The sequence below is a fragment of the Euleptes europaea genome, chromosome 15 (genome assembly GCF_029931775.1).
Source record: "Euleptes europaea isolate rEulEur1 chromosome 15, rEulEur1.hap1, whole genome shotgun sequence".
Lineage (NCBI taxonomy): Eukaryota > Metazoa > Chordata > Lepidosauria > Squamata > Sphaerodactylidae > Euleptes > Euleptes europaea.
In genome coordinates, this window is record NC_079326.1 from 49,127,814 (window position 1) to 49,141,076 (window position 13,263).

General features: G+C 42.9%; 1 protein-coding gene across 1 annotated transcript in view; it reads right to left on the reverse strand.

Moving 5' to 3' along the window:
* Positions 1–13,263, reverse strand: part of PARD3B (par-3 family cell polarity regulator beta) — a 578,916-nt gene that overhangs the window by 227,734 nt on the left and 337,919 nt on the right. Inside the window, exons 17-18 of the mRNA XM_056861663.1 lie at positions 12,836–13,042; positions 11,856–12,108 (exon numbers count right to left, since the gene is read on the reverse strand). Of these exons, the coding sequence (XP_056717641.1) occupies positions 11,856–12,108; positions 12,836–13,042 (460 nt within the window). The remainder of the gene's footprint in view (positions 1–11,855; positions 12,109–12,835; positions 13,043–13,263) is intronic.

Sequence of the window (13,263 nt, forward strand, 5' to 3'; positions counted from 1 at the left end):
AGTGGCTCCCATAAATGCCCTTCTCCAACGATCAGGTTGCTATTCCATCAATCACAATGCAGTCTCTCCTGAGAATTTAACTTCTCATTTAGTATCTGTAGTGATGTTATTCATGTTAGTCTGCCAGGACTCCCATAACTAGGAATTTAAAATGGTAAGGAAACAGAATATTCAAAACTATATACCGGTTTCATCAGAAAGTGGGCTAAATGTTTCCATTTTAGCTGCACTGTGCCTTTTTATTATGTGTGAAATGTATTGCTTTAATAAAGATTCAGACAAAAAAAGGTAGATAGCATATTTATAGCTGAGACAGAGTTTATTGAGTTTCATTTCTGAATGCTGGACTCAGGCCTCTAGCAGTTATTAAACTGCAGATGTAAATGCTTCATTATGCTAAACCTGGGTCTATTCGGACTGCATTTTTCTAGTATTTAAAATGCATTCTGGAGAAAGATTAATTTTCTGTGCTCCGTTTTTATAAGGGCACAGTCACCACGGTGCAGGAAGCCGAGCCAGGGGGATGGGGGGGAGAGGCCTGTTGCTCTCTCTCGACTCTTTCCCAGAAATGTCCGTGCACATGACCATCTTGATGGGACCAGGGAGATTTAATTATTTACTTCATGTATACCCTGCCTTTCTCCCCAGAGCGGCTTCCCTGGGAGGTGGTAAGTTCTCCTTCCCTGGAGGTTTTTAAGCAGAGGCTAGATGGCCATGTGTCAGCAATGCTGATTCTATTAACTTAGGCAGATCATGTGAGAGAGGGCATCTTGGCCATCTTCTGGGCATGGAGTAGGGGTCACTGGGTGTGTGTGGGGGGAGGTAGTTGTGAATTTCCTGCATTGTGCAGGGGGTTGGACTAGATGACCCTGGTGGTATCTTCCAAGTCTATGATTCTATGGTTCTCCTCTCCTCTATTCTATCCTCGCAACATCTTTGTGAAGTAGGTGGGGCTGAGTGTGTGAGAGGCCCAAGGTCTCCCAGCAAGCTTCCATGGGAAAGTGGGGGTTCGAACCTGGGACTCCCAGATCCTAGTGGGATATATATTAAACCGTGCTGACCAATAATGCTGAGTGCTGCGCAAAACACTCCGTTTTCCTAAGATATATATTTATCACACCTATCCTTCAAAAAAAATCCCATGAAGATCACAGGAATGGTATACCTCCTTTCTTTTAGTAGACCTTGAATCTGGAACCTGAGATAGAGTTGCTACCTTTCCCAAGTTGCTAAATTTTGTTCAGTGGCTATTAATGTCCGTTTGAGAAAGACCACTAATGGTAATGTCAATATTGGTCACAACTAACTTTTAGGTAAATTTTAGTATAATATATAATATATTTATTGCAACTATTTTAGCATTTTAATGTATTTATGTTAAGCTATAGAGATACTTTTGATTTGATACCCACCCTTTTAAAATCCTTTTTAAGATTGTAGTTGTACACTATGTTCTGGCAAAAGCTGTTAATAATAAATAAATATATATATAAATAGAGTTGCTAGGTTTTGTGAAGCTGCCAGAGTCTACTAAGGTACAATGCTAATTTAGTGAAACATATTTGCTATTTCTGCACTTTTTAATGTAAGACTCTCTCTCTCTCCTCTTCCAAACACTCTCTTCATTTGCATGTATTTCCCCCAAATAGGAAGCCAAATATTCCAAAGGAATCAAGCCCCAGCATGATTCCCAATGCTTTGTCAGGAAGGGGAATGTTTTGTCCAGGTTGCAACTGGTTTTGCTTCCCCTCCTGCCGTGACCACTGCTATAGCTGAAGGGGGAGATTGAACCTGGGACCTTCTGCATGTCAAGCAGATGTTCCGCAAACTGAGCCACATCCCCTCCCTGAAAAAGAAGAAGAGTTGGTTTTTATATGCCGACTTTCTCTACCACTTAAGGAAGAATCAAACCGGCTTACAATCACCTTCCCTTCCCCTCCCCACAACAGACACTCTGTGAGGCAGGTGGAGCTGAGAGAGCTGTGACTAGTCCAAGGTCACCCAGCTGGCTTCATGTGCAGGAGTGGGGAAACAAATCCAGTTCACCAGATTGGTCTCCGCCGCTCATGTGGAGGAGTGGGGCATCAAACCTGGTTCTCCAGATTAGAGTCCACTGCTCCAAACCACAACTCTTAACCACCACACCATGCTGGCTTTAGCTGGTCCCCTCCAGCTGCAGCCCCAAATGCCCTTCCCCAATGCAGCCCCCTTCCCCAATGTTCCTGGGCTTCAGCCAGAAGGGGGAGGTGAGACGGTCATGGCCAGTGGGCAGAAAATCCTTCTGCCCACAGAAAAACTCCAGCAGATCCAAGCTCCAGGGAATTTATAACATTTCCCCCCCTTTTGCTAGAGCACTGATAATGTAAAGCGCTTCGAGGAGGTCTGTCAAGCAAGGGCTGGAGATGAGCATCACATTCATTTATGGATGCTTCACCTTCGAAAGCAGCAGCCCAGCGGTGTCGCGTAAAGAGGAGGGATTACTGTTACTGATCTCGAACACAGGCAGAGGATATCAGTCAAGATGATTGCTGGCAGGGAATGGAGAAGCTGGGGAGTTAGAGGATGAGACAGCGAGCTCACAAAGTAATGAAGTGTCAAAAATGGTGGTGGTGGCAGCTGAATTTTTTGCCTCTTCCCTTTATTGGTCACGCTGCTTTGCTGCGTGCTCCTCCGGGCCTTTTATCCCCTTTTTTGTTGATTCGTATTTAGATGTACAGAGGAGTTGAGGCCGGGCAGTTGCGCCATAGCAAGCGCTCTTCTACCACCTCTGTGACACACCAGTGCGCCCACGGCACATCATTCAGAGAGCACCAACTTAAGTCAGTCAACCACATCAATGAAACCGGACTCTACCCATAAGGATTTATCAACAGCCTGCCTTCTGAGTCCAGGAAAATATCAAAGTTACCTGAGACAAGATAAAAAACCTTTAGCCAGAGGATTTGTATGTCTGAAAGCCTCGAACACACTTTGTAAAGTATATTTTACAGTTTGAAATCTCACGTGCTTACTCTGCCAGTTTAGGACAGCCTTCTCAAAAGGCCGAGCTGTGCAGTTCCTTCAGGAAAAATTCAGAGAGGTGCAAATCTCTGTAAAAATTGGAGCATCTTTACAAGTCACATTTGAGACAGCAATTTCTGTACGGGATCTATACTAGAACGAATTCTGCTTTATTGAGGCAAGAAGACACTAAAAGCCAGTTACCCACTGGGAAGCGGCATGCCAAATCGGTTTTCACCACCCAATGGGTACAACACACTCCTCATGCAAATCGAGATATTAATCAGCCTGTGCGTTGCTGTGAGACTGACAAGATTCATAATATGATAATCTTGCCCAAAAACGGGCACATACTTTAAGAGATAGTAAAAGATTGGGGTTGGTGGGAGGGAATTCCCTCCTGCCAGGCCTGGGCAATTTGTAAATAGGGTTGCCAGGTCCCTATTTGCCACCGGCGGGAGGTTTTTGGGGCGGAGCCTGAGGAGGGTGGGGTTTGGGGAGGGAGGGACTTCAACGCCATAGAGTCCAATTGCCAAAGCGGCCATTTTCTCCAGGTGAACTGATCTCTATCGGCTGGATATCAGTTGTAATAGCAGGAGCTCTCCACCTAGTACCTGGAGGTTAGCAACCCTATTTGTAAACCTCACTGGAATTAGTGCCCTACAATGAGAAGCATAAACCACAAACAGATAAGAATAAAATGAAGAAACATTCTGCTTCAGTCTTCTCTATGAACTTGTTCTGTACTCTGGAAAGAAAGATGATGTTCCGTTTGGGTATTCCATTTGGTTTCAACTCTCCTCATACTCTAAATTTATTCGGCTGCTTCCTGTTTTTGCTAGTTTTTAAAATTGCGCAACACACCCTAGTGAAATATCTGGCAGGCCTTATTTTCATCCAGGAAAACAACAAATGCCTGATAAGATGATTAGATCAGTGACTTCATGCCTGTAATAATCTTGGCTTAAAATGTCAAGTGGATTTGAGATGACTTGTTAGTTTAATCAATGTCTGGGCATTATAAAATAAATATCGCTTTACTGTCAGACTCCTTAGCCTAGTGAATCTGTAAAAAAACAATTTAAAAAAAACTCTCTCTACACGAGGGTATAAATGGCAATACGTTAAAATGGCACTTTGTACTTATGAGACTGGAGTTATGTTGCCATAATCCAGGAGAATGAAAGGTCAAGAAACTTCTCCGGAAGTCACAATGAGGGAGGGGGGTGCGCACACAATCACAAGGGGTCTACGGTACCCAGTTCCTTCAACTTTTCCTCATAGGACTTCCTCATTTTAAAAAATGTCACTTCTGGCATCAACCCAGCAGTGGCACCAGTAATTTCTAGGAATCACCTGGTGACCTGACTTTATGGTATTTTTTGTATTGTTCTCCTTTGCAAGCCATCTCAGGCAGGTCTCTGGAGAGGTGGCATATAGATTTTCTAAAAAGTAAAAGGTGCATCAACGCATCAGAGTGCAGAATTATTTTGTCTGTTAGTGTGATGTAGTGATCCTGAGATTCACTGGGCTAGTGCGCCTCTTCCTCGCATCTTCATCTCAGCTCCGAGTAACGCTGCATGTAAAAGGAATCTTACGGTACTTTAAAGACAGACAGATATATTGAGCAACAGCTAGGCCCCACTTCATCTGAAGTTGAAGGAGGGTGATGCTGGTTGATAGGATTGATTTTTTCATTGTATTTTTAATATTGATGTTCTAGAGGGGATTTAATTTTCCAGTTTTCGTTTGAATAAGGTTATCCTTGTCTGTGCAGAGTGAAAAGCATTGCTCTTTGAGAAGCAAGTATAGGCTGTGATCAAGTACATCTTTTTCCATTTTCTCTGGATAAGAAACTACCTTCCCTTCAAGACTCTATTGATCTAGTAATGCTGATCCGGGTTACCATAACCTAAAGGTCAGATTACTGCACCATTTTCGATGCACACAAAAAATTGGTGCTGTGGGAATTACATTAACTTAGTCTTGGTTTCTGGGTTCCATGGAAAGCACTGGTTGTTCCCTTTAAAGGCCTTCATAACCTGAGGCCCATATATCTGAAGAACTACATCTCCTGGTTAGGGTTGCCAACTCTGGGTTGGGAAATTCCCGGAGATTTGTGGGTGGAGTCTGGGGGGAAGGGACCTCAGCAGGGTATAAGGCCTATAGAGTCCACCCTCCAAAGCGGCCATTTTCTCCAGGGGAACTGATCTCTATTGTCTGGAAATCAATTGTACTTCCAGGAGATCACCAGGCCCTCCTGGAGAAAGACCAGGGAAGGGGCTGTGGCTCGGTAGTAGAGCCTCTGCTTGGCATGCAGAAGGTAAATGTATTCATTTACAAAGTTATTCATTTACAGTAGTGCCTGGTTGGGGATGGGCAGTGGTTCAGTGGTAGAGCCTCTGCTTGGCATGCAGAAGGTCCCAGGTTCAATCCCCGGCATCTCCAGTTAAAGGGACCAGGCAAGTAGGTGATGTGAAAGACCTCTGCCTGAGACCCTGGAGAGCCACTGCCGGTCTGAGTAGACAATACTGACTTTGATGGACCAAGGGTCTGAGTCAGTCTAAGGCAGCTTCATGTGTATGTGACCTTAATAGGCAGCATGGGAGGAGGCGGTCCTTTAGGTACCAACGTCAAGGCTTTCTGAAGCTTTCACTATTCTTAAAATTATTTTAACCTAACTATCTAATAAAACTACACTGAACAGAATGAAGACCTAAGTAAGGGGAGTGCTGGAGGTCTCACGCATCCTCCTTTGTGGAGTAGTTTCAGAAAGAAGGAATGTGTAGAAGAAGTTGAAAATTGAGCATCTTGTCCCCTCAGAAGTTGGGGTTATTTTAAATGTCCATCGAAGAAATTCCCTTGATTCCTCAATTTAGAAATAACGGAAGATGAATACAATGTATTTATTGCATGAATGCAGTGGTTCTGTCTCTCAACAGCACACATTCAAGCTTGCATAGCCGTCTACTGGTGTGGATCCTTTAACTGTCTTCAAAGCAAATTCTTAGGAGTATGTTATCAACTGCTAATTTTAGGACAAAGTGTACAAGCATTTCTTATGCAAGTAAACGTCTCTCTCTGCTTCTTTCAGAGTTCAATATTTTGGTCTCCAGTCCCTTTCATTCAATGCAAAACAAGCTAGAAGCTTGGCTGTGATCTGCTTGGCAAATATAGGTCATCTTTTTTATCAAAGTACATTAATGAGTTAGGGGAGTATTGCCTTCTATGGTGCACTGGCCTAACTCGTTAACATTAATGAGATTTATACATGCCAGCTAAGAGAAGAACCCTAATTAAACAAATAAACCTTTAGCTGCCTGCGCTCTTGTATGTTTTCTAAAATATGAGAATATTCCTCATGACTTTGCCTTTGAAAAAGATAACTTTAACTAAGGAGTAAGCAAGATGGTGGGGGAAAAGAAGAGAAGGGTGCTGTAATGTATTTAATTTTAAACACATGTGACAAGAAGACTAAGCGTATCTTCTCAGATTAATTATTGCACCCACCCCCTTTGCCTGCAATCACTAAAATATAGTAGTTTTATTTAACAACTGACAGTTTTATATAGTAGGTATAAATCAGAGGAGAAAAACAAAAACTGAAGGCCTTGCAAAACCTTATAAATATCTTCTGATTATGATTTAGTTCACTCTTTACGGAATGATCTTTGGTCTTTCTTTCTCATTAAATGTCACCAAAGTAACTGAGTATGCAGCTCTGGCCTATGCAATATCCAAATAAGGTTTGCAAAGGGTGCATGGACTCCATTGCTAGATCGCTGTGTCCAGTGCTATGGGCAAGGTTCCAGGCTCTAGACGGGGCCTGGAGATCTCCCTGAGTTATAACCGATCTCTAGACTACAGAGATCAGTTCCTCTAGAGCAGAGGTTCCCAAACTGTGGTCCAAGGAACACTTGGTGCTCCGCAAAACATCTCCTAGTGCTCCGTGAAGAGATTGGGAACAAAAATACTACTGCCATTCAGTTTAGTATATAGGTGCTAGGTGAAAATTAGTGTTCCTGACAAATTTCACTCCTGAAAAGTACTCCATGACTCAAATCATTTGGGAAACTCTGCTCTAGAGCAAATGGCATCTTCTGAGGGTGGACTCTATGGCATTATACCCCACTGAGGTCTCTTCCTTCCCCCAAAACCCTTCCCAAGCTCCAACCCCCCCAAATCTCCAAGAATTTCCCAAACTGGAGTTGCTAACCCTAGCTACGATCAATGTGGATGGCACTGAGCATCACACAATGTGTGAGCATCGCTCGTTTGAGCAGTCAGGGAACCGAATCTTGTGAGAGAAGTAAGCAGAGTCCTAATGTTGGCTCCCCATTCTTTCAAAAAGAGACTGCCCATCACTAATACTGTCAGCCTTCAAAGTGCCAATGAACTGATTAGGTATCTACAGATGTGCACAGAAGGTTCACTGCTGTTCCTATCACTCCCTTGAGTGGGGCTCATAGGGGCTAGGTGTAAAAATAAGCCACTACACTCCTTATACAGAAGTATATTACAGAGTCAATACTGTTTTCCGGCTAAAAATGAAAAATTGAAATCATTCAGGTGCTTAGCTCTAAGCAAAGCTGGCAAATTAAGAAGGCGAAAAGGAAAAAGCCTCATACTGTGAAAAGAAGAAAAATACTCCAACACTAATTGTTAGCAGGAAAATGAATATTCTCCAAATAAGAAAGGTGCAGAGACAATTAATGTTAGGTACATTATTAGCATCCTCCTGCATACAATACAGGAAATATGTAAGAGAAAATGGTTCCCACTGAAAGAGGACATTCGGGCCCATCAGGACCATCTATATCCTGCTGTTCCACCTTTAATTCTTTAAACATAATGAAGCTGCTTCAGTCTGGGAGACAGACAGGAGAGAGGGGTGGGGCTACGCCAATATCAACCATGTTCTTTTAATGTCCACAAGCAGAATGAAAACATTGTAAGGGCGCTCTGCACTTTATCCTTTCCCCTTCTTTCTTTGGGAGAGGCCAGATGAGCAGTGGGTCCATACCTTATAAAGCAAAACAGCCTACTGGCCCCTGCCTATAGGGAACTAGCTATTAAAATTTCATTGGTATGGCTGCAGTCCATTAGCTAACTTACCTTCGTACCCATAAAAAGTGAAGGGTAAAACCCAGGAATTTTACAACCACTATCTGGAAAAAAGGTAATAACAGGGCCACAGTCACATTACATTTATTATACGCCATGCCTCTAACAACTGCTCTGGGATCAGACCACAGAGCAGCAAGGCAGCGAGACAGATGTCGCGTTCTACGGGTGATTTAAAAGGTTTAGGTTTTTTTAATTTTTTTTTAACTTAATTCAGAAATAAAGTCAAAGCCACAAGCTTTGCAAGCAGGAAAATACACTCAAAACGGTTTCAGGTCAGATAAGTAAACTAACCGGGCTACAAATTAAGAACTTAATACCCATCGTCGAGCCAACTCAAGAATATGCTTTTTCTGCAACATCCTTTTGAATGGATCAAGCATGGCATTAAGCGCGGCTAAGCGCTCAAAAAATGGCAGGCGGATTACCATCTTCGCACTGACCCAAATTGTGCTGGTTGGGGTAGTTGTAAGAATGCGAATGTCAAAACACAACAACGCACTTGGCACAGTTGTGCCAGCGTGATTTGTATTTTTTTTTTCTGAGACACGTTCACCTATACAAAATTTAAGGCTGAGGTAACCTTTAGCAAGAAAGCAAACATTCTCTGAAGTAATATCCACAGCCTACAAGTAAATAGCAGCTTTTCACAGCTGTAAGATTCTACAGTTCTTGGCTACCATTCCAGTCAAACATCCTCCTTCCTTTAATTTTGACTCCTCTCCATTTTGTAACAGGGCCACCTTCTCTACGACTGAAGAAAGACAGGTATTTAACAGTATCTCACAGGTATTTAAAGTTAAGCCACTGCTTGCAAGACTGACTGCTCATTCCTGAGCCTCAAGGACGAAAGTCCTTAGGAGGCCAGGAAGGGGCTGCGTTGGCGTTTGTGCCCCCTGCGCCGGCACCCATGCCGCTTAAGCTGTCCAGGATGGCACAGACGCCGGCGGGGGGACCCGGACTGTGTCCCAGATAGCGTTCTGTGGTGTGTCAGAGGCAGAGCTGCGAGTAGGTAGTTTCCTGACCCCTTTCACCCCGGGCATGCCGTCGGTGAGAACAGTGTTGCTGGTGCAGCCTCACTGTTTTCAATGAGGCAAAATGACCCATTTAAAAATAAAAAGCCTTCAAAAGGCTTTTTAAAGCCTTCAAAAGAGAATGGCTTTGGAGGTGCGGTGGCAGCACCTCAGCCATGCCATCCCCGCCCGCTGCTTAGGAATGGGCTGTGACCAAATGAAAGCCTTTAGTAGAACGCTACCAGGAGACTTTGGCCATTTGTGCTTGGTAATTAGCAGCGCATTCCAGATTGAAGTGTCCCGCATATGTTTTTGAGCTTTTCACGCTGAACTGTCATTCAGGAAGTGACTGCAAAGCTGGCGCATAACTACTTTGCATTTCTTAAGAGCCCCTTTAACGCGACCTTCTGTATTTGCTCCGCCCCCACACCGAAGAATCTCCTCCAGGAACCATGCAAAATGACAGCCGCGCGTTAGCTATGCAAATGGTGGTTGGCTAATGGAAGGAACAAAGGAGCAGGCGAGTGTGTGGGGGAGTGGAATTTCTCCTTTTGCGTCGGGACCGTGCATAAGCATTTTAAAGGTTGCATTTTTAAAAAGAGCTTTGAGCAAGCATCAAAATTGACCCTGCATAAATGGCCTTTGTGTAGCAAGCTGAAGGGAGACGTTTAAGACAGAAACACAGGCCACAATACAAACTTCCCTCTTAAGTGGATGGCTGCAAACATTGTTTTAACAAAATGAGAAGTATCACAAGCCAATACAGCTAACATCTGAAACAATACAAGTTACAGATTTCATGCTGTTTCCTAAGAATATTCACTGGCTTTTCCGAGATCAACACAATCTCCAAGGAAGCAAACACACTGCTTGATGATTTACGGCTTTCTCAGAGCTCTGGGAGACCTTTCCCGGCTTTCCTTTAAAGTACTGGTTTTATTTTCCTATCTCTGGTAGGGATTATCCTTTGAATTATGAGATTGCCATTTTGTCTTTTGACGTGTAGTGGCACTCCTATCAGCCACCATTTAAAACGATGAAATTCTATGTTTCTCATCAACTAGACTGTCCACTTTACTATAGTCTGATACTTCATCCTCAACTGAAACAAAGCCTCAATGCACATCACAGGAATTGCTCCGACTAGTACAGCCCTTGTATCTTTTCCTTCCCTCTCCCCTCCAAGACCACCGAAATTCAAACTCGCACACCTTGCAGGGAGAGCCTAGGATTATTTCTGCTTCTGTTACTCGGTAGCAAAGCATAACGAGGGCACGGTGGTACCATCTGAAATCAAATCTGAAATATCGATAATGGAAGTGTTTGTGGTGTAAAATTAGTTAAGGTGGTTCTTGGCAATCTGGAAAAGTAACTATATGCCTGCTTGCATGAATTTATATTTCCTATGGTAATATAAAATTAGCATTCGTCAGGGATCCATATACTTTGGCTGGCTTGAAAGTCATAATTTCTTCTAGTGGTCAGGGAGAATCAGTTTTCTCGTTTCCTATTCCAGCCAACTTGTGCATGTGTGCGTGCACCACTGGCCCACTGACACTGTGGCTTGCCAGAGGACATAGCCTAGAGCCATTTTCTCTGTTGATTACGTTGATTATAGCTTACTATTTAGGAACTTACTATTCCTAAAATACAGTATACTAAAGGCCTTCCCTGCTGAGGATTAAATTTAAGGTCACCTCTGGCAACCATATTCCTAGATCTCGGAATTTCCTAACTGTTAAAGGCTCAAGCCTTATTTTGAAATATTCCATTCCAAAAATAACATTTCCCCCTGCCCCCACCCCCCATCCATTTGGAGGACTGACGTTTACATCATTGTATCTTAAGAAATAGGTTGGACATCCTTGCATTAAAATTACACTGTAAAATGTAATGATAGCCTGAAGTCTAATACCTACGTTTTACCAAGTGTACAACAACTCATTCTCTCTTTTACCCTGGCAATATTTAAGGCAAAGGTCCCCTATGCAAGCATCGGGTCATTCCTGACCCATGGGGTGACATCACATCCCGACGTTTACTAGGCAGACTTTGTTTATGAGGTGGTTTGCCAGTGCCTTCCCCAGTCCTCTTCCCTTTACCCCCAGCAAGCTGGGTACTCCTTTTACCGACCTCAGAAGGATGGAAGGCTTGAGCCTTCCTTGAGCCTGCTACCTGAAACCAACCTCCATTGGGATCAAACTCAGGTTGTGAGCAGAGCTTGGACTGCAGCTTGCAGTACTGCAGCTTACCACTCTGCGCCACGGGGTTCCTTGGCCATATTTACCTGCTTTCCCCCCTCTCCCAGTCTTGTATGCCTGATGCCATGAACCTAAACTTATATTTTCTGCCTAGCAAATTAATTCATCATTTATCGATAACCCTCTTGCTTCTTGATTTATCATTTATCGGGATACAAGTTTAAAATTAAAATAACTGTTAAAAATTCAATGTTTTAAAACATTTAATAGAGGCCTGCCACAATAATTTCAGCACCATAAATAGCATATAAATCGGGTCTTAGACCATAGCAAGTGAGTTTCAGGACACATAAGCTGGCCTAGGAACGGGAAGACCATTAGTTGCAAACTCACTGAAAGGAGAGAACATAAATCTGGGGGAAAATTGTATGAACTGCATTTTAATAATCCATCTCTTGATGTAACCTAGTGCTAATATTAAACTTGGTTAAGTATTTTTAAAAAGAAAATAACATACCTCAACATGGCACCCAAACCTTTCTTCTTTGTTTTTCTTTCTGGATCTTCAGTCTCTTCTTTCTTGTCCTTTTCTTTTGGTTTGCTCTTTGGATTCACTTTTTTATTCTTTTCTTTTATCTTTGTTTTTTCTTTGGTTTTCTTGTGTTTCTTTGCCTTGCCTTCCATATCTTCTAATTCAGAGTTCATGTGAAGGACTGACTCATAGTTCTGAGCTTCTTGACCAGAAAGAGAGCTCTTATCAGAAAGACCATCTGCAATAGGATAAATATAATCAATAAGTATAAACTGGGGGATGGCATTTATGACAAAAACCAGACATTACAGAGCTGGCATTTATTTAAACAAAAGTATATAACTGTTCCAACACAATGCTTATCCTCTGAGTTTTATACATTGAGAAAGCCATTAAAAAGTATTTCATGTGGTCACATGAGGCTGCCTTATTCTGGTCCATCAAAGTCAGTATTGTCTACTCAGACTGGCAGTGCCTTTCCAGGGTTTCAAGCAGAGGTCTTTCATATCACCTACTTGCCTAGTCCCTTTAACTGGAGATGCTGGGGAATGAACCTGGGACCTTCTGCATGCCACACAGATGCTCTACCACTGAACCACTGCCCCTCCCCAACCAGGCACTACTGTAAGTGAATAACTTTGTAAATGAATAACCGACACGTTAAAAGTTCATATTTTCAGGTTATTATAACTAATAACTAAATATGGAACGAACACTGATGACAAGGCTTGTCAAAATGAACCTCACCTACCTCACAGGGTGTCTGTTGTGGGGAGGGGAAGGGGAGGTGATTGTAAGCCGGTTTGGGTCTTCCTTAAGTGGTAGAGAAAGTCAGAATATAAGAGCCAACTCTTCTTCTTCTTCACTGGATTGAGGCTTTAGCTCTAACACTTAGAACAAAAGCACACACTGCTCCAGCAGACGGCAACCGAAGTGTCCTGATCCCAGAAAAGTCCTTGACATACCTTGCGCCGTATCTTCAGGCCCATCGTATGACTTGTCTATGGCAGCTCTGAAGCTCTCATTACAGCCTCTACCACGGACCATGTGAGGCCTGGGTCTGTAGAAGGGAAGCTCATTCTTTTTCACTTCAGCCACAGCAGTCTGCAGACTCTCAAGGGAGCTTGACTTCTTCAAACCAAGGGTGGGACCAATATCCTTACCAGGAGATTCTGAAGGAAAAAGATATATATATATATATACATACATACATATATGAATATACATACATTTAAACTACTCACAAGCCTGAACTGACCCTAGAAGCTAAAATGACTAAACTGAGGCTATCATATTTTGGTCACATTATGAGAATACCAGAATCACTGGAAAAGACAGTCATGCTAAGAAAAGTTGAGGGCAGCAGGAAAAGAGGAAGACCCAGCAAGAGATG